The sequence below is a fragment of the Erpetoichthys calabaricus genome, chromosome 14, assembly GCF_900747795.2.
Source record: "Erpetoichthys calabaricus chromosome 14, fErpCal1.3, whole genome shotgun sequence".
Classification (NCBI taxonomy): Eukaryota; Metazoa; Chordata; class Cladistia; order Polypteriformes; family Polypteridae; genus Erpetoichthys; species Erpetoichthys calabaricus.
The window spans coordinates 31,567,161-31,588,387 of record NC_041407.2 but is presented as its reverse complement, the minus strand read 5'-3'; the positions used below and the strand labels follow the sequence as shown (position 1 = coordinate 31,588,387).

Below are 21,227 nucleotides of genomic sequence, written 5' to 3'. Positions count from 1 at the left end.
CCTGCTATACTGGACGTGCTTCAGCAACAGTTCCATATTCTCATATGTTTCTTTCATTTGTGCTGCATAGCCAACAGGTACTGAAGGATAAGTGTTACCATTGTGTAGCAGAACAGCTTTCAGGCTTAACATTGACGAATCAATGAAGAGATGTCACTCTTCCAGGTTGTGATCACAACCCAAGCCAAGAACAATCCTTCAATGTCACAACAGAAACAGAGACTGTTGACTTGTGCAAAAAATTTGGTTATATCATGATGTCGGCCTCTAAATACAGACATTTTTGTACCTGTTGACAGCAAACACCATTCCTGCAGTCTTGAACCCAGCAGCTCGGCTTTTGCTTTTGACAGACCCAAATCTCTGACCAAATCATTCAATTCAGACTGTGTTATCAGATGTGGATCGCCTGATGAGCACGGTTCAAAATCCGGGTCAATGTCATTGTCAGGACCCTGCATTGCAGTTTCTTCATCTGGTTCGTCTAAGGTCCAATCCTCTGGTGGTTTCGGAATTGGAAGACTGTCGTCATGTGGCACAGGTCTCATTGCTGAAGGCAGATTAGGATATTCAATTGACTTTTTGTTTTTGGCAGAGAAACCAGACACATTAGTCAAACAGAAGTAACAGTCCGTCACATGGTCTTTCTGTTCTCGCCATATCATCGGAACAGCAAACAGCATCGTCTTTCGAGTGCCTCTGAGCCAGGCTCTCAGACTGACAGCACATGTCACACAGCAAATGTGAGGTGCCCGTTCCTTGTCTTGATCACCAATTTTGCAGCCAAAATACAGATGATAAGCTTTCGTCACAAGAGCAGTCATCCAACGTCTCTGAGGCGCAAACGTATATTCGCCACAGATATAGCAAAATGTATCGCAACTGTTACGACATTGACGAGACATATCGCCCGACTCCAAAACGTCTATAGCATCAAGCTTACTTACTGTTATATTGCTACAGATACTATACTTTACTATACTGATACTATACATACACACTGACTATCTATATTAACCAAATGAGCAGTTTCGGTGTATGCAAGCCACCTTTATAGCATGCTGAGACAGCGTCAAGCTCGTTCAGACCTACCCAGGCATGCCCAGGATGTCAACTTCCACAGAACAGCTTCCAACCTGGCCTGATTCCATGCCTGGACATGGCCAGGCTGCACAAACCGTTGTTGATAAGTCACTTATGGGAGCGAAAATGTTGGGATACAAATACTGTATAAAAAAAAATCATGATAAAATTGCAGATTTTGGTTTTGAGACTGCCCGAGACCAGAAATTGTGCAACAGCCTGTTTCAAGGTTTTCAAGACTTGGAGGGGAAAAATGTTGGCACTGCATTAAGTATTTTTGCATCTCATTATTACCTTCAGTGGCCATTTTTGGTTGAAAAAACATTCATTATACTGAAATTTACATTTTGTTAAAATGAAATCCATTAAAAATTGTTATATGAACGTTTGTCAGGGCCAAGAAAAAGTATTCATTATTGTAAAAATGTAATTACTTCAGTATATGCTATAATCAGATTTGACCTGTATATGGATGTTTTCTCTTAATGCTAGGGAATCAGGCCTTAAAATAATCTAAGCTTTTGGCAATCAGTTTAAATTGACTCCAGTCCAGACTTGGATTATTTAATCAACAGGTATCGCAACTACTAAGAATGAAATTTGCTCTTATTAAAGACCTTCAGAGTCATGTGTACGGGTTGAGTAACCTATTCATTTATTCCAGAACAAATTTACCTCCCATCAATAGCCTAAATTCTGATTTCATAATTCAAGTGATAATTGGTCAGATTGAATTTGTTGCCTGAGTAGGAATGATAATAATACTTGCTGCTTTACATTTCTATTGGTAAATGAAAACTATTACTGCAACTACTGATTGTAAACCAGAACATTTGTTTGGAACATTGTCACACACGTGCGCTTAGGAGAAAGCTGAATGGACCAAATGAAGGTAATTCTACGCCAGGCCAGGGGGTGCCAGGGTACATTAAACTTTCCTCTGTTATTTCTGCAGACTAAATATGGGAAATTCAGCCTGATTCAACCTTGACTACGCCAATACCGGTTCCAGCCCTCAATACTGACGTCACTTCCTGTTCTGAAATTAATGATATCACTTCCTGCGAAGTCCTTTAAAGCTGCCGTCTTTGGATTAACAGTTCAGTTCAGTCTGGAACTTCAACTTATGCATATCAGTGCCAATTTTCATAACCTTTTGCAGCCAGGTACAATATATGGGTGGCTGCCCCAAACATTTTTGTATGTGTTGAGGCCAGTTCTTTCACAACATCTGTTTAAATTTCAAGAGGGATTTTGACACAAGGTTCATGTAGTAGTAGTAGCAGTAATAGCAGTATTGCCATATGTACAGGGAACAATTTCTGACTGGCATGGTTGACCAACTTAAAACTTGCCGTCACTATTGAGCACCATGGTAAACGAGAATGTATTAAAATAGTATCTTCATTTTATTCAACAGAAATCATTAATCAGTTTATGTGAGGTTCTTGTATGTCTTAGGTTTGTACTTCTTGCAAACCACCATTTCTTCTATTTGCATGTTAGTTTAATATCACAGAAGAATAATGTAGCAGGTCACATTGAGGAGCTACTGATATTAGATTATCTGTTGCAAACAATTCTAAATATTCTAGATGTCATAGACAGCCGGGGTCCTTGTCTGGCCAGGACGCCTCTTCACTGTATGGACTCCGGAAACAAGCCTGGTCAGAACAGTACCTCCTACGGGACACTAGATGACAGCCTCCCTGGGTGGCAGTGATGCCTCAGATTCCCGCAGGGCTCGATGGGAGATGGAGTCCTCTACAACCCTGTCGGGATCCTGGGGTGCTGCCAGTGGGTGCTGCAGTTGTTTCTGAGCCTGTGTGGGCGGTTCTTCTGCCACACCTGGAAGTGCAGCCGGAAACAGGTCATCAAACACCTGGAGAACTTCCGGGTGGGCTATAAAAGGAGCCAGCAGCCACCACTCCAGAAGCGAGAGTCGGGAGGAGAGGGACTAAGCTTGCTGGAGAGGAGTGGTGAAAATAGAGAGTGAAGAAGAAAAGTATTGGGATTGTGTGTGTGCTTAGTGCTTGGACTGTGTTGTGCCTGTGGGAACAGGGAAGGCATTGCCCACAGGTGAAGAAAAAGAAAATAAACATTTATTTGTTTTATCAGTGTGCTTCCTGCATCTGTCTGTGTCGGGTTGAGCACTCATATAGTGCCTTTTGTTACATAAAGTAAATCATTTTAATCACCGTGAGAGGTTTACATTATAATAGTAAAAACATACAAGGGGATACTTTGTGGTGTAATATGAAAAACTAGGTTTGTTTTCAAAATATTTTTATGGTGTAGCTGATATATTACAGCCTTATTTTGTTCCTGTATTACTAGGTGGAAGACTTTGTGTTGATCTCTTAGCATATCCTGTCTTTATTAGTTGGATGATGAGTGAGAATCTGGATTCGTATGGAATGCGTTAAAGAAAGTGGCCTTATTTAGAAGAGTAATATAAACCCTCCAATGGAGACAAAATTTCAATGTGCATCTTTTTAATAATATTAATACAGTACTATTTTAAACTAAATAATTAATAGTATTAAAAAGGCAACTTCATAGGAGGAAATTATAGTCATGTGGGACTATAACTACCAAAATATCAATGGGGCTAACAATACAAATAGCAAAGTACAACAGCAGCAGATTTTAGACATAATCAGTGAGTATATTTTAGCTCAGCCTGTTAAAGCCCCAACATGAAGGTGAAGTCTGTCTAGATTTAGTATTTTGTAATAACCAGGATAGAATTGAGGGTGTAGACATGATTGAACCACTAGGATCATGTGACCATAGTATAATACAATTCTGAGTATTTTGGAAGAATGCCGATGTAAAGACTAAAACTGTTTAGTTTAAGTTTGGTAGAGCAAATTTTGAACAGATGGCAGCAAAGTCCAAAAGGGATAAACTGGAATAAGATTTTAAGTGTGCAGACAGATGAGGAGCAGTGGAACAGGTTTAAAAACTTTTTACACATAATGCAGGACATGTAAATCTCAAAAACTGGAATTATTAGAAACTTTTAAAAACTCCACAGTAAGTAAGGAGAGAAAAGAGAAGCTACAAAAGAAAAAACAGTTCTATAAGGTGCCTAAAACTAATAACTCTAATGTTATTCACAGGGTATATGAGAGAATGAGGGCAACCATTAAGAAGGATATTAGGGAAGATAAAAGGCAGTTAGAGAGCGATATTGCAGATAAGACAAAAAACGAGCCAAGGGGATTCTTTCTGTATTTTACAAGACAATGAACAGATAAGTAGGTGGTGAAGTGTATCTGGAACAGTTAACGTGAATTACAATATATGGACAGTGATATAGCACTTGCTGTAAACTTGTATTTCTCTCAGGTGTACATATGTGGTAAAGTGGATAACTTTTCAGCAGTAACAGGGACTACTATGGAGGTGCTGAGTGGTTTGGAAATTGTAGAGGGAAAAGTACTGCTCAGATTAAATAGGCTGAAATAAAAAAATCACCAGGACCAAATAATATTTATCCTCAAGTGCCTAAGGAAGTTAGTGAGTACATATATAAACCCTTGACGTATATTTTTAAGAAGGTAGTTTCCAAAGGACTAGAAAATGACAAATATTATCCCATTATATAAAAAGGGTGATTGGGCAGATCCAAGTAACTATAGGCCGGTAAAATTAAAAAGCATCACAATTAAATTCATGGAATTATTAAGGATAACACGTTTTATGAACAAGAGTTTTATTAAAAAGGCATTGTGAGTTCAGATGACAGAGGTTATATTTTACTAACATGCTGGAATTCTAAGAGGAAGCAATAAAAAGATACTATCAGAGTAATATATATGATATTATTTATGTTGACTTTCAGAAAATATTTAATATGATCCCACATAAGAGATTAGGCATCAGGCTAAAAGAGGTGGGAGTTCAGGGTTTAGTGTGTAGATAGGTGCAGAATTAGCTGAAAAAAATATTGGGTAATAGTGCAAGGAACCCATTGCTTGTAATTTCCAGTGTCCTAAGCACTTTGTCATATAAATTACTGTCTGCGTTGGGGTATCTATAACACATTCCTAAAATAAGGTCTCTTTGTTTAAGATTTCCAGACAATTTCAGATGTCATCACTAAGATGTGTCTCATCATCCAACTTAAGACTTGCATTTAATTTCTGCTTTACATAAATGACGCCCCCCTTCTTTTTTGTCTATTCTACATAAAAAATGTGTACCCATGTATGTTATTTAGCCAGATTTGTGTAATTGCTATAATATTATAATTATATTCAGCTATATACAGTACAACAAGTCATTTGTTTGTGTTTTCTTTAATATTCCAGCATTAAGGCAGGCAATTTTTAATGTGTCACTTAATTTACTTTTACACTTAACCTTCTGCTTAGAATTTACATTACAATGCATACTTGTCTTTACGCAATTGCTTGTCTTTCCATGTAGATTTTTAAACCTGCCTGTCCTAAACTCCATTCCCCCCATTCCCTAGAGTAAACTAACATATGCCTCCCCCAGCACAATGCCCCCCACACACCTGCTTCAAATGTAACCCACCACTACAGAACAAGTCCCATTTGTTCCAAAAGGAGTCACAATGCCCTATAAACCTATAGCCTGCTACCTGACAACAAGATTTGAGCCACATGTTAAGCCTTCTAATCTCCTCAGTCTTAACTGGACTGGCACATGGCACTGAAATTTTGAAGAAGAACTACAAGATACTTGTACCTTTCCTGAATGGTGACTGGTCTCAGGGGCTTTTTGGCACACTGTAAGTCCACTCTAACTTCTTTTGCCAAGCTGATGTTCCATTGCAGGTGGTCCTTTCTGCACCACAAGAAAAGTCATCCACAAACCTCCTGTACTCTGACTCACCTCTAATGTGGCCTATTATGATGGAATCATCTGAATATTTCTATAGGTGGTAAGTGCTGGTATTGTACTGGAAGTTTGTTCTGTTCAGGGTGAACAAGAAGGGAGATAGGGCAGTTCCCTGTGGTGCTTCATAGTTACACACCGCCATTTCTGATACACTGTCCCTGAGCCTCAAACTGTGCTGAAAACACTGGGATGGTTGGTAGTAAGTTTCCTTTCCATAGAATATACTGTGTCTGTTGCGATTGCTTCATCTGCTAAGGGTGGGATGTAAACTACCAGCACAATGACAAAAAGATCTGGTTTTATCTGCCTTTTTGTGATGTTCTAATGCAAACAAAAGAAATTAACAGAATGGTGAAGAAATTGTGAATACAACACTATTAGCAACTGCAGCAATTTTCTGGGAGAGCTGGTACATTTTCCAAAACAAGTGCACGGGTGCCAATATTTTTGGTCATAGAATACATTTTATAATATTTGATATCTCTTGTCTTATGTGAATCCCCAGTTTTTCTCTTAACACGTTTCTTCCATATCCTTGTATGTCTCAACCTGTCTTGATCCACACAATTGATGCACACCTTGTGTTATTGTAGGCTAAAGTCCAAGCTTTACTGACTTCCACATTCCCCCTGGCTCAAACACCGACATTTTTCTGCATTTTGAGCAGTGTTTATGTCATTCTTGTCCATCCACTTGATCACAGTCATTTTGTCTTTCTGCCATGCACTTACTCGTACCACAGTAAACAGTTTAGGCAACTATATTGCCCAGGTATATCATTGCAATTGGGTCACACAGTGCCATATGCATCTCTCTTACCACTTGTGTCAATCATCTGATGAGCAATGTCATCACTATCACTTGATTCAGCTTATGGCTCATTTTCAGTTTGTTGTTAAACTGGCTTTACAGCTTCTCATTTACACACCATTTTGTTCTGGTTAAAGGCTCTGCTGTTCTCATGAATATTGATAAATTACCATAGAATGGTAAAACACACAGAAATATTAATGTTTTGGGTTTTTTGTATGTTTTTTATCTACTAGATGGCAGAAAAATACTGCCCTGAGTGTTATTCAGTCTTAACACTGCACATTGGATTATAGCAACTAATTCCAAGGAACATTCAGGAGTAACCATATTTACTTAGAATACCGAACCCAAGAGAAAGGTTTGGGGAGATTAATGTGAACCTGAAAGTGTGATAATTTAGGATGTTAATTGATTTTTGTTTGTGTACGTAAGTTTAAACATTTACTGTGAAAAGAGTAAGTTAATGGTCTTACATGTATCCTAAGACAACAGTTATTTCAAGGATGTACTTTCAAGGATTTTATGTATATTCAAACAACCCTACTTCACAGAGCTAGATGGCTTATCTATCATTGCCACCTCAGAAATACAACATTAGAAACTGTGCTATTCACTAAATACAGAACTATCACATATAAGGATACAGATTTATACAAATACATGAAAAAAGTAAAAAATAATTAACAAAACTATGTGAGCCACTAGGGGGCATACTGCCACCCTAACCCAGACATAGACAGGTAGGATACAGGTTTTGCCACACTCCACACGTTTATTTACTGTTTTACCAGTCCACAATACCAGTAAACACAATGCAACACACCAACACCATACCTTCTTGTCGCCAGTCCTTCTCCCTCCACTCCTCTTCAGGCTTTGTCCTCTCCTCCCGACTCTGGCCACTTATGGAGTGAGGCGGCTCCTTTTTATAGGGCACCTGGATGGACACTTCCGGGTGTGGCAGACGTGTGACCAAATATGCGCCCCCGATGGTGGCCACGGGTTCCAACCGGGTTGAGCCCCCATGTTCATAACCTGTGACCCCATTGGAAACCAAGGCGGCTGCCCTCTATCGGCCCGGGTAAGAAACTGTCCCAACAATTCTCTTTCCCCCTGTCCTTCTACACCTCGGGCGTTTTGGCCAGGCAAGGGCCCCAGCCATCCGCCACAAGTAATAAACAGAAATATCTGCCCATCAACTAATTGTTAAACTACTGCTAGATTGTAGAAAAGGAGTCAGAAAAGCCAGACACAGTTGGAGTCCTCGGCCAGTAAGCCGCCTCCAACCTATTGGTCATTTTATACCTGAGTCAGTGCTTGGCTGGCCAATCTGATGAAAATTCCCTTTTACCCAATGTTTCCAGCATTCCTTTATCTGAGATAACTTTTTCATGGCAGGCAAACAACTTGTCAAACTAAAGAATATAATCCACACTGCAAGCTCTGAGGCTGAGTTTATTAACTATGAGAGTACTGATAGCAGTAAAATCAGTCTTTTATTATTGGACAGCTATTATGTCATCTGTGGCACATCATAAATGTAGTTGAATAAAGACCCTATTTCTGTATACTGGACACTTTCCATTTTTTCTCCCCCAACAGCCTTGTCTCACAAGAAAAACTACGAACCCAGGGTGCATGCTTGGTCCTCACTGTCTTTGATTATGATCTACTGGGAAGTGATGATTTTGAGGGGGAATCCTTTCTGTCCTTGAGAGATTTGCCAGGGGTTGGAAGCACATTGGACATGGGAAATATTCATCAGATTAGACTGGCTTTGATGCACCCTGTGCCAAATGGTAAGTCACTGTTATATAAACAACCAAAGAACAACTCAGGAAAAGGATGGTAATGTTGTATGGCAAACATAAAAATTAACAAAAAACTAGCTGACAATCAGAATGATCATTAATGCATGTTAAAATATACCAATCACTATAAATAATTTAAGACTAATGACTAACAACAGAATTGCAGTATGCACAGTTTATCAGCAGCTCTACTCAGAGTATGCCACAGCTAAAGTACAGAGTCTTCAGCCAGGATTTAAAAGCTAAGACTGAAGGGGCACCTCTTATAGTAGAAGGCAATCCATTCCACAGCTTAGGGACCCTGTAACTAAAAGTGTAGCATCCCTCTGTTATTTTATTTTTTACTAATTTTATTTGAAGAAAATAACATTTCATATGATTAAGTCTGATTTATACAACAAAGAAGATAACTTTACACGCAATTAAGTCAAACTTAACAAGCCAGAATTCAGCCCGCACCTGAGAAAGAGAGAGGAGAGCCAACAGCAAAAGCAAATCTTTAAAAACAACAAATATCTATCTATCTATCTAAATAAGAGAGAGTGTCCTTTTCCCTGATAAAATGCTTGTTCTAAAATTTTATTAATTAGATCTTGCCATGTTTTAAAAAAGTTTTGAACAGATCCTGTAAGTGAGAATTTGATTTTTTCCAATTTCATATAGTATAGAACATCAGTTACCAACTGACTTATAACAGGTGGGCTGGGATTCTCCCAGCTTAGCAAGCATGCTGGAAGTGTGGTAAAGGCAATCACAATCAATTTGTCCTTCTCCACTTTAAGCCCATCTGGAAGTACACTTAACACAGCTGATAATGGGTTACGAGTAATTGTGGCACTAAGGCTGTTTGATAGGCATTCAAAATTTTTGTCCAGAGTGATTTTAATTTGGTACACTCCCAAAACATGTAGCCCAGTGAGGCTGGAGCTCAATTGCAATGTTCTCAGGTTGACTATTGGCTTGGATACATTTGAGCAATTTTAAGTTGAATGATTGAATGCCTTGCACATATGGAGCTAGTGTGTATTCTGGGCATGCCTTCCACCCCTTTTCTGAGATGTTAAGTGAAATATCCTTTCCACACTGTACTCTAGGATGTTTGTAAGGAAGGGAGTTTAAAATTGTTTCATATACTATTGAGCTGCTGTACGAGTCTTCAAGACTTATCAGTATTTCTGGAATAAAAATGAGTGGGAGGCATAGAAAATTTGACAAGTTCCTTTTAGCAAAGTTTCTTACTTGAAAGAAGTGGAAAAATTGTGTTGATGTGAAGTTAAATTTGAAGCATAATTGTTGCAAAGACATTATCTATATAAAATTGTCTTAAGTGTTTTAATATCAGACATTTTTCAAACATTAAGTACTGTGCAGATTTGAGAGGGTAGAAAAAAATTATTATCATGTAGAAGTCTTTATAATGTAGCTTGTATATTTTTTGCCCAATATTAAAATTGAAAGTTAAGTAGTACCATGCCACCTTCTGATTTAGGTCTTTGTAGAGTCGCCCTTTGGATGCGTCGAATTCCAAATAAATGAGGTTACAATTGAGTCTAATTTCTTAAAAAATGATTTGTTCATTTATATGGGGATGGTGTGAAATAGGAAAAGAAGCTTGGGAAGGATGTTCGTCTTGACAGTAATGATTCTCCCTGCTAATGTGAGATGGAGGGTAGACCATCTGTTCACATCTTGCTTAATTGTTTCCATGCTAATAGCAACATTTTGTAGAAAAAGATCTTCATATTTACTTGTAATGTTTACCCCTAAATATTTAAACTGTTTTATTAATCCATGGAAACATAAGCAGTCTGGCATCTTAAGATCTTAATGTGCCCTCAGGTTTGAAAGTTCTGATAAGTTCAGATTAGTAAGTAGGGCCGTTTAAGGGTATACCTGTTAAAGGAAGGACTGTATAATATTAACAATAAGAACAGCTCACTACTGAAAACGGCAAATATAGGAGGCAGTTGCGATCGAACCAGGGACTCTTGATTACAAGTCAGCAAATCTTACCGCTACGCCACGGAAACTGTTGTTTAATCCTTGAACCTTTTGTAAAAGTGTGTATTTGATCTTTGGACTTCAGACTTCACACATTATATAATTTATGCCAACATTTTGTCATTTACTACTAAAATATGAAAAACGTTTCTGTTTTAACAATGTGTTTACAAAGATTATTGTAGAAACGGAACACACATGAAATGCATCTGTTCCAAATAACAATCTATTATTTTCACTCTAAAACTCCAGCACTTCACTCCCAGATAATCAATCAAGGCATGAGCTGGGAGAACTTTGTGCACGTTCTGCAGTTGTGGGGGGATGGAATAGCAGGCTGCTTGCTGCTTGTCTTTATCGGCACATTTATAGGACAAAAGACGCTGATGGAGAGGTGTGAACGGATTTAAGGTGGGCCGGATCTATGAGTTTTTTCGTAGGCTCTGGTAATTCTAGTGTTAAGTTTATTAGATAGAGAATTCACAAAAAATTATTTTTGTTGCCAATAGATGGCAGCACCTGCCCTACATTCATTTATTGCAAGATATTTCAAACAATTCTTTTGTCTTGCATTGTTTTCCTGCATTGCAGTAAAAGTTGCATAATTAGATCTGAACCACCCTATAGATTGCAATCAATACAACAATTAAATTTAAACAAATTGACCAAAAATATAAAGTATCGCAGCACAAAGTTTTTTTTCCCTCTTTTCAATTTGACAGGTTAGACAGATATTCACAGAACAGATATGTCTTCAATCGCTTCTTAAATACACTGAGGCGGGTGTTACCTTGCGGGCGTTAGCAACAGTGAGCCAAGCTGTATACAGATGGAGAGTTGAGTGGCTGCCTGGGATCATAAGAAGCTCGATTTTTGCCAGGTTGAGCTGTAGGTGGTGGACATTCATCCAGGTTGAGATATCAGTAGGTCATGCAAAGACTCTAGCTGGTGCCAAATTGTCCTCCAGGGGGAACAACAAGTATAGCTGTGTATTATCAGTATAGCACTAATAAGCGAACTTGTGCAAATGGATGATGGAGCCCAGTGAGGTGGTGTAAAGAGAGAAGAGTGAATGACTGGTGTGCCTTTGACAGCTCCCCTCAACAGAACACACACTATAGGATCTGCCCGAGATGTAGGACTCAAATCATCTGAGAGCAATCCCAGTAATACCAAGGTTAGAAAAGGTGGCAAGAAGGATGTTGTGGTTGACTGTGTCAAAGGCAGAAGAGAGATCTAGGATAATCAGGACTGATGATGGCATAGCTGGTTGGCCACAGTCAGTAGAGCCAACTCAATTGAGTTGTTATTCTTGAAGCCGGACTGGTGGGTATCAAGCAATCTGTTCTATACAAGGAAGGAAGAAACCTGGTTAGAAACAATGTATTCAAGTGTTTTGGAAAGAAAGAACAGGAGAGAGACAAACCTGTAAATGTTCATTTGGGATGGAATGAGTGTTGTTTTTTTGAGAAGATGTTAGGGAATGTTCCTGAGCTGAGTGAGATGTTAATGATGTGTGTAATTGCAGGAATGAGTGAGGGAGAGATGGTCTGCAGGAGATGGAAGGGAATAACATTGAGTGGACAGGTAGTGGGGTGATTGGAAAGGAGGTTTGGAACATCATTGGCAGACAGTGGGGAGGATGTGTTGAATGTTGGGTGTTGCTTGGAAGGAAGCATAAGTGGCAGTGAGGGTGAGAACTGACTGCAGATTGCAGCCATCCTATCCTGGAAAAGAGTGTCAAAATCATTAGCAGACAAGGAGGTGGGGGAGCAGGTGGAGGAGGATTAAGATGGGAAGTGAAAGTAGAGAATAGAGAGCATGTGTCAGTGGTGCTGTTAATTCTAGTCTGGTAGAACTTTACCTTAGCGTTGATGCTGGCAGAAGAAAAGGATGCAAGACGGGACTGATACTTAGCCAGGTGTGTCTGAGTTTTGGACTTCCTCCATTTCCTTTTGGCTGTCCTGAGTTTGGTCCATTGATTGCAGAGTGCTTTGGAAAGCCAGGGACAGGAGGGTGTTTTGTTTGCAGGCCGGGAAGAGAGAGGACAGACACTGTCAAGACAGGAAGTCAGAGTCGAGCATAGGGTGTCTGTGGCAGTGTTGCTGTCAAAAAAGAAGAAGTGGTCAGGAAGAGGGAGAGCAGAGGAGACTATGGGAGAGAAATGGATGGGATAGAGAGATCAAAGGTATCAGTGGAAGGATACAGTGGAGGAAGGAGTAGAATGAGAAGAGGGAAGCAATAGAGAGAACTGAATGAAAAAGTGGTCAAACTTGTAGAGGAGTGACAGTTGCATTTGTGGAGGTGCAGTTGCGTGGCAGAACAAGGTCGAGCAGATACCAGCTTTGTGAGTGAGTTGGGTGTGGAGCTGTGTGATGCTGAATGAGGAAAGAAGAGTGAAGAAGTCAGCAGCAGGAGGGCTGTTCAGGTGGATGTTCAAATCCCCAAGAATTACAAATAAACTTCCACCATCTGGGAGGGAAGACACCAGTCCATCCAGCTCATCAAGGAAGATTCTGAGCAAACCTGAAAGACGATAAACAACAACAATGATCATGTTAATTGGAGAGGAGGTAACCCACCACCCTGCAACAAAAAAGCTAAACACTCAAAAATGGCTTGATAAATTTGATCATAATTTGGTGACACTAAAGAAAAAAGGAAATTAGACAATACTTTTTTTTATTTCTTGATAATTTTTTTGTCTATTTATTACTAATTTACATGCTTGGTGCTGCACTGAGAGTGTGCTTTAAGCAAATGAAGAACCCAGTAGAAGTGATTGATTGACCACATGAATTCCAGCAGTAACCAATAAGGTGGACAACTGATGATGGAGCAATATCCTAGGCAGGAAAAAAGAGACATCATCAAGTTATGTAATGGAAAAAGAAGGTTCAGTAAACTCAATACAGATGCAAATTCAACGGTTAGAAAGCACTGTTGTTTACTATTAACCACCTACTATAATATTTCCATCATGCAATGTTATCCTTTGAAACTTACCTTGTTAAGTTTGTTGACTTAATATGTTGGTAACACACGATCTATAAAAGACCAGCAAATGCTGGTATGAAACCTAATTACAACAACAAATGGCATACATCTGTATTATTCTTATGTTAAATCTATATTCTTTTACATACTGTATATTTCCTTGAAACAATGCCATAATTTACACATACTGTAATAGTTTGTTCAGACACTTTTACATTTAAAACGTAATTTAGAAATATTTTGGTGACAGGCATTCTATATATAAATCGGAAAATGCTGGATCTGAACCCAATAAAAAAGAATGCTGTTCACACCTTCTATAAGTAATTTAGAAACAAAACCTTATAATAAAAATGAATGGCATTTGAGGTGGCAAATAATCACTTTTGTGTTAAAGATACTGTAATCATTTCTGTGAAACAATGCTACAATTTAATACACATAAGATAGAAGTGCTTACTATCAACAGAGAAGAAATAGTGTTTGAGGGTGTTGGACCTGCTCGACACTCCTACTTCAAACAAAAGGTAGACCTTCCAGACCTATGCCACCTCCACCTCCAGCCACAGGTCCTTGAATGAGATCATAGGGAGAGGTGGCTAAAGCAGCCACAGAGGGGTCTTCTGCTAGAGGTCTGCAGCCAGACTCTTTTGCTTTATAGGGCTTGGAGTGGTCCTTCAATAGTGATGGACAAGTGGCCCAAATCAAACAGGAAGCTCTGCAGTCTACTTGTAACTTTACGCTGTAGGAAGATAAGTAAATAAGTCAAGGTAAATAGGTAAATAACATTATATATGGCTTTTACATAAGTAACATATAAATGTTTTTTATATAAAGGCCAGCAGAAAACATAGTCACAAACAGGACTTTGCACAAGACTTGTAAGCCCTGCTGTTTCATTGAAGGGCATACATGTGGCAGATTCACTGCCAGGATGACACCCGACCTGTTGCTGCATCCAAACGGCTGCATTCTTCTTATGTGTGACTGGACGTTTCTTGCAGGGAGGGCTTCTGTTCTCTTTCTCCGAAGTAGAACCCTCATCCTCATCCAAGTTGACCTCTGTTACAGCACGTCTTTATTTGAAAACAGCAGTGTGAGATCGGGGGGAGTGTGAACGTGACTGAGAAAAGAAAACTGAATAAAAAAAAAAAACGCTAACTTTGCAATTACCATACATTTACACCGGCTGTTACAGACTCAAATCAAATGTATGTTTTTATTCTATAATAGTAACAATAAGAGCAGCTCACTACTCAAAATGGGAATTCTAGGAAGAGCCCAGAATCTAATCCGGCAACCTCTTAATCATGGGTCAGCAGTTCTTACCCCAGCACCATCCAAGCAGTCATGTCATTTTCGTACCCTAACCCAATTTCTTTTTCTTCGGTTATATTCTTGAATAAAAGTGCACTTGTTTTGTTATACGTGTACCTTTTGTGAAAGTGTTTATTTGATATTTGCACTTCAGTCTTCACACATTATACACTTCATGCCAAAATGTTGTCTTTAGTACTAAAACATTAAAAAAGTTTCTGTTCTAGTTATGTGTTCAACATTTATTGCCTCGCATTTTCTGTCATCCTACATTTGCACAGATTGTTGTAGACACGGAACACATATGAAATGCATGTGTTCCAAATAACAATATATTATTTACCCAATACAACTCCATGCACCTCGCACTCAGATAAACAGACTTGAGCTGGGAGATCTTTTTGTCCAAGTTGAGCTGTGGTGGTGGGGGGATGGGATAGCAGGCTGCTTGCTGCTTGTGCTGATTGACACATTTGCAAAACAAAAGACACTAATGGAGAGGTGCAAAGGAATTTAAGGTGGCCCAAGATTACAAGTTTTTTTGTAGGCTTCAGGGATTCTGGTGTTAAATCACAAGATGGGAAGAATACATTTATTGACACATACATGGAGTCACTTTATACATGGAAAAATATGCCTGACTTATAGATGGTGGTACACTTCTTAAATACACTTGTCAATTATAGAAATGTGCAGTTAGTTTCATTCCTCATGTCCTTGCTAGTTACTGATAAACAAGACCCTAGGAGTCAGAATTCTGCTACACTAGATTATACTGGCTTTCTTATCAATGCTTGCTCTCGTGCTAAAGTAGCAGCACGGACTGGGTCAGAGATTAAGGCTTTAATTAAAATGCTTTCTAAGAGTGTTAAGTCAAAAGCTAACAGTTAAATAGGACAGACGTCATTCAATATAATCAATATATTATCAAATAGTGAAAATTATATTTATCAGTAAAATTATCTTTCATACCCGTCAAGAAATGCATCAGGTAAGGTTGCAGTCCAATTAATTGCTGGAGTAGGTAATAGCTGCCAAACAAGTGTAATGAAGTCAATGATTATATATAAACTCTTAGCAAGTGCACAACATACCCAGTGGTAATTGAGGTCCTATTAGTGATCCAGCGTAGGCTGAGTACTAAATCTTATTCTGGTATTACAGAAAATATAATAAATTTTATACAGAGAATGCTATTACTTAGTATAGCATATAGTAGGTTTTTGACTCTCAAGTAGACAAAATAAATCATATATGGATACTCACTCTACACACAAAAGCCATTCTACTGTGTGACCAACATCAAGTAATACATGCACTTTTCATGACATACTGTATATATGTACTTTGACAATAGATATAAAAACTGCTGCAGCTCCAGTCTCATCCATTCCCTCTGAACACTAGCTTCCTTTAAAGAGAACAAGTGAAGTAAACTAACATTTGTATATTGTTAAAAAAAAACTTACATGTATACGATTGGTAAACAATAATTATTCTGGGCAATGATAACTTGTAAATATAAAACTGTAAATTATTATACATTAATAGAAGCAAAAAAGTTTGACAGCAAAGTTTAGGATAAATGCTAAGAATAACTTATAGTATTAACATGTACAGTAAAAGAAGACATACTAAATAAGATTAAACATCACTATGAGACAGAAGTCCTTCTTAATATTTAACAGAAATGGTTATTTGAAAAATCTACAGGCTCATTTTTTCAGTACATTATTTTATGAAAAATATCAATTATCTAAGAATAATAAAATATATTTCTTTGTAGCAGATAATATTCTAAAGCAGCTGGAAACCAGAAAAATGGACCGTGTGGCAAAGGACTTTGTCAAGCTTCGTCTTCAGATTGAAAACAAATCCATGGAGGTGTAAAAAGAATCTTCCAGGCAGTATTTTAGTGACGTTCTTCTATATTAATTTGAATAAAGTTATTTTTAAAAAGTCATAATATACTTTGCTTATTCTTAAAAGTTAAACAAAGTACTGTATGTGTATTAAATGTGAATAAATAATGCCAAAGTGCAATTAACAACTAATGCAAACATCTACTTATTTTGTATAAACAGAAGTATTAGAATGTTTAAGTTTAACAATGTCTTGACTGTTTTTTTTTTTTTTAATTTAAAGCCTTCCCATGTGAACCTGAGCAATCTACTTTGTTTAGTCTTAAAACATTTTACTAATAACCCCATATTGTAATTTTACATTTTCAGCTCATAAATGAATTAATACATTTTATTTAATGTTGCATTTCTGAACACTCAAAGAATCATTACAAGATAAAAAACAAACATCAGGAAAATGTAAAAAAACACATAAATAAAGTAAAATGCATACTTATTAAAATTTATTAATATAATCATGCAAGTTTTGAGATGGTTTTGGATAAAGAAATATAAACCTGAATTTTTTGAGGGAGTAAATTCCAGTGCTGTCATGGAAGATGGGTGGAGTAATGGGACAACAAGAAGGCCAGAAGGAAATCAACCTGGTAAGTAATCTTTGACAAGAGTGTTTAAATAAATGGGAGCCTGATCATGGAGTGCTTTTTAAATGAGCACAAAAAATTAAATTCAATACAGTTCTTAAGTGCAATGAAGTTTATATAGAATGGGATGTACACAACTTCTTTATGAGTTCAGATGGATACAAGACAAAAGAGCTAATTGGTGTCTTAGCAGCAGTGTAGAACAGTAAGGGACGAAGTCTTGAAATGTTACAAATGTGATGAAAGGTTTAAAAAGAACATTGAAAAGACAGCGTGCCCTAAAATCGGCAGTATAAATGAATAGAATATCATGGAGGCAACTAAACAAAGAAGTAGCGAGTACAAACTTCAAACGGCATAGTATTGATATAAAGTTGGATGTCTTCAGCATTACAATTAAATAATTAAATTGAAAAGGATGGTGATGCAAAATTGAACCAAGAGGGGGAAGGTATGTGATAAAAGACAACAGGCCCAGTATTGAACCTGGTGGCTCAATGTTAGTAAGCAGTTAATAATGAGAACTTCAGCTATATAAACTAAAATCTGTTGGTTAAGTACATTTGAGCCCACAAATAAGCAGTACCAGTTACACCTAAATAATACAAGTGACAGCGTGTGAGAAATACTGTCAAATGCTGAACTAATATCAAAAACTAGCACAATGCTTAGTAGTCCAACATTGGTAGCCCAAAGCAGATTGTTCAGTGCTGTGATTGAAAAGGTTTAAAATAGTTGGGAAGTAAATTGTAAAACGTTGGTAGGAATGGAAAGTTTTGCAATATGGCAATAATTGTTGAAATCAATGAGATTACTACTAGCGTTTTAGATAACGGGGTGACAGTACTAGTTTTAAGATCATTGGGGACTTCTTCAGAGAAAAGGGGGAGAGTTAATTATAGGAATGAAAAGAGGAACGGGCAAAGCTGAAGCAAGCTTTGACAAAGGCAGAGGGAACACAGTCACATTGACATGTTGATGAATTAGACTTACAGATCTTGCTTGATACCAAAATATCATTAATAGGAAAAACTGGATGGAAGTCGTGGAAATCACGTAGAACCAAGATGCTGCTTGTTCTGTTTGTATTGTCATGCCATCTACAGTGCATCCGGAAAGTATTCACAGCGCATCACCTTTTTCCACATTTTGTTAGGTTACAGCCTTATTCCAAAATGGATTAAATTCATTTTTTTGCTCAGAATTCTACACACAACACCCCATAATGACAACGTGAAAAAAGTTTACTTGAGGTTTATGCAAATTTATTAAAAATAAAAAAACTGAGAAATCCCATGTACATAAGTATTCACAGCCTTTGCTCGATACTTTGTTGATGCACCTTTGGCAGCAATTACAGCCTCGTCTTTTTCAATATGATGCCACAAGCTTGGCACACCTATCCTTGGCCAGTGTCGCCCATTCCTCTTTGCAGCACCTCTCAAGCTCCATCAGGTTGGATGGGAAGCGTCGGTGCACAGCCATTTTAAGATCTCTCCAGAGATGTTCAATCGGATTCAAGTCGGGGCCCTGGCTGGGCCACTCAAGGACATTCACAGAGTTGTCTTGAAGCCACTCCTTTGATATCTTGGCTGTGTGCTTAGGGTCGTTGTCCTGCTGAAAGATGAACCGTCGCCCCAGTCTGAGGTCAAGAGCACTCTGGAGCAGGTTTTCATCCAGGATGTCTCTGTACATTGCTGCAGTCATCTTTCTCTTTATCCTGACTAGTCTCCCAGTTCCTGCCGCTGAAAAACATCCCCACAGCATGATGCTACCACCACCATGCTTCACTGTAGGGATGGTATTGTCCTGGTGATGAGCGGTGCCTGGTTTCCTCCAAATGTGACACCTGGCATTCACACCAAAGAGTTCAATCTTTGTCTCATCAGACCAGAGAATTTTCTTTCTCATGGTCTGAGAGTCCTTCAGGTGCCTTTTGGCAAACTCCAGGCAGGCTGCCATGTGCCTTTTACTAAGGAGTGGCTTCCGTCTGGCCACTCTACCATACAGGCCTGATCGGTGGATTGCTGTAGAGATGGTTGTTCTTCTGGAAGGTTCTTCTCTCTCCACAGAGGACCTCTGGAGCTCTGACAGAGTGACCATCGAGTTCTTGGCCACCTCCGTGACTAAGGCTCTTCTCCCCCGATCGCTCAGTTTAGATGGCTGGCCAGCTCTAGGAAGAGTCCTGGTAGTTTTGAACTTCTTCCACTTACGGATGACGGAGGCCACTGTGCTCATTGGGACCTTCAAAGCGGCAGAAATTTTTCTGTAACCTTCCCCAGATTTGTGCCTCGAGACAATCCTGTCTCGGAGGTCTACAGACAATTCCTTTGACTTCATGCTTGGTTTGTGCTCTGACATGAACTGTCAACTGTGGGACCTTACATAGACAGGTGTGTGCCTTTCCAAATCATGTCCAATCAACTGAATTTACCACAGGTGGACTCCAATTAAGCTGCAGAAACATCTCAAGGATGATCAGAGGAAACAGGATGCACCTGAGCTCAATTTTGAGCTTCATGGCAAAGGCTGTGAATACTTATGTACATGTGCTTTCTCGATTTTTTAATTTTAAATAAATTTGCAAAAATCTCAAGTAAACTTTTTTCACGTTGCCATTATGGGGTGTTGTGTGTAGAATTCTGAGGAAAAAAATGAATTTAATCCATTTTGGAATAAAGCTGTAACATAACAAAATGTGGAAAAAGGTGATGCGCTGTGAATACTTTCCGGATGCACTGTATATAGGGCTGGCAACTGTCCTCATTTTTAATGCACCATGGACTGTCAGGGAGGAATTTATAAAATTTTGAAAATGTCCGGAATTTTGACTCCTAAAATTTGAAAATCTCCATATCCTTATTGTTGGTAAATACTGAAAGTCAATCAGCATTTGCGGAAGTAGTGTGCACAATTTTTCCCCAGAATCTTCACTTCTATTCCGGTAGTAAACAATGCAGATGTTGACAAGAAGAGTCAATGTCTGTCCAGCTTGGCTTTTTCACTTCATCTTTTGAATTCAACTTTATCTTCTTGGCGAGTAGACAGTTCATTATAAATGTTCCTTTCCTTAATTATTTGTAATCCTAATTCACTGTAACTAATTTTCTATGTGAGATCTTATTTTCGATTCTTCTTTCAGCAGCTTGGTTAAACAAGATATTTCATACATCCAGGTACAGTCCATCATATTTACAGTAAGTGCGGGTAAGAACTGCTTTGTAATAATTAAATGGAAAATATTGTCATTACCACCTGCTGTTCCAAAATGGATTTATAATTTTTAATGAATGAGTCAACTATTAAAGTTTCAGTTAATTAAAAAAATCACACATTTATTCTATCATATAAATGCAATATCTTTTTAGTTATCAACTGATCAAGTAATAAGTCACTTCTTCAAGTAATTTAATACTATTTTCATAATTCTTTCATCTACATATTTTCAGGAATACCCAATATGTCGAAAAGAAAGTGCAAGTTCACAGACTACATGAACAGCAAATCTCTTTGTTTTCGAAAGGGCAGAACAATTCAGCTGAGGGGCTAAAGCTCACAAGATTCAATTTCAGTAGCATTCCATGTAAAGATTTCTATACATATTTATCCAAGAACCCAGATTTACTGAGAAAAATAGTTTCAGTGGAAACTATAAAAGAATGTTTAGAAATGCAAATAAATGAAATTGAAATGAGTAAAATTATTTCTTTTTTTTACGAGAAGTGAATTTACTGTGTGTATCAAGATTTTTGTTTTTTAAAGTATTGATCATTTATTGCTAACCCATCCTAGAGGGAAACCTTCAAGATTGGGACACAAAGGGC

The 21,227-nt window shown here is 38.1% G+C and overlaps 1 protein-coding gene across 3 annotated transcripts in view; it reads left to right on the top strand.

Moving 5' to 3' along the window:
* unc13d (unc-13 homolog D (C. elegans)) overlaps positions 1-17,321 on the top strand; it is a 407,222-nt gene extending 389,901 nt beyond the window's left edge. For 2 of the 3 annotated variants that reach the window (XM_051936228.1, XM_051936230.1), the window contains 2 exons: positions 8,374-8,570; positions 16,684-17,321. In XM_051936228.1, coding sequence (XP_051792188.1) covers positions 8,374-8,570; positions 16,684-16,787 — 301 coding nt within the window. In that variant the 3' untranslated portion in view covers positions 16,788-17,321. The remainder of the gene's footprint in view (positions 1-8,373; positions 8,571-16,683) is intronic. The other variant, XM_051936229.1, reaches the window with a different exon arrangement.
* Positions 17,322-21,227: the final 3,906 nt, after the last annotated feature.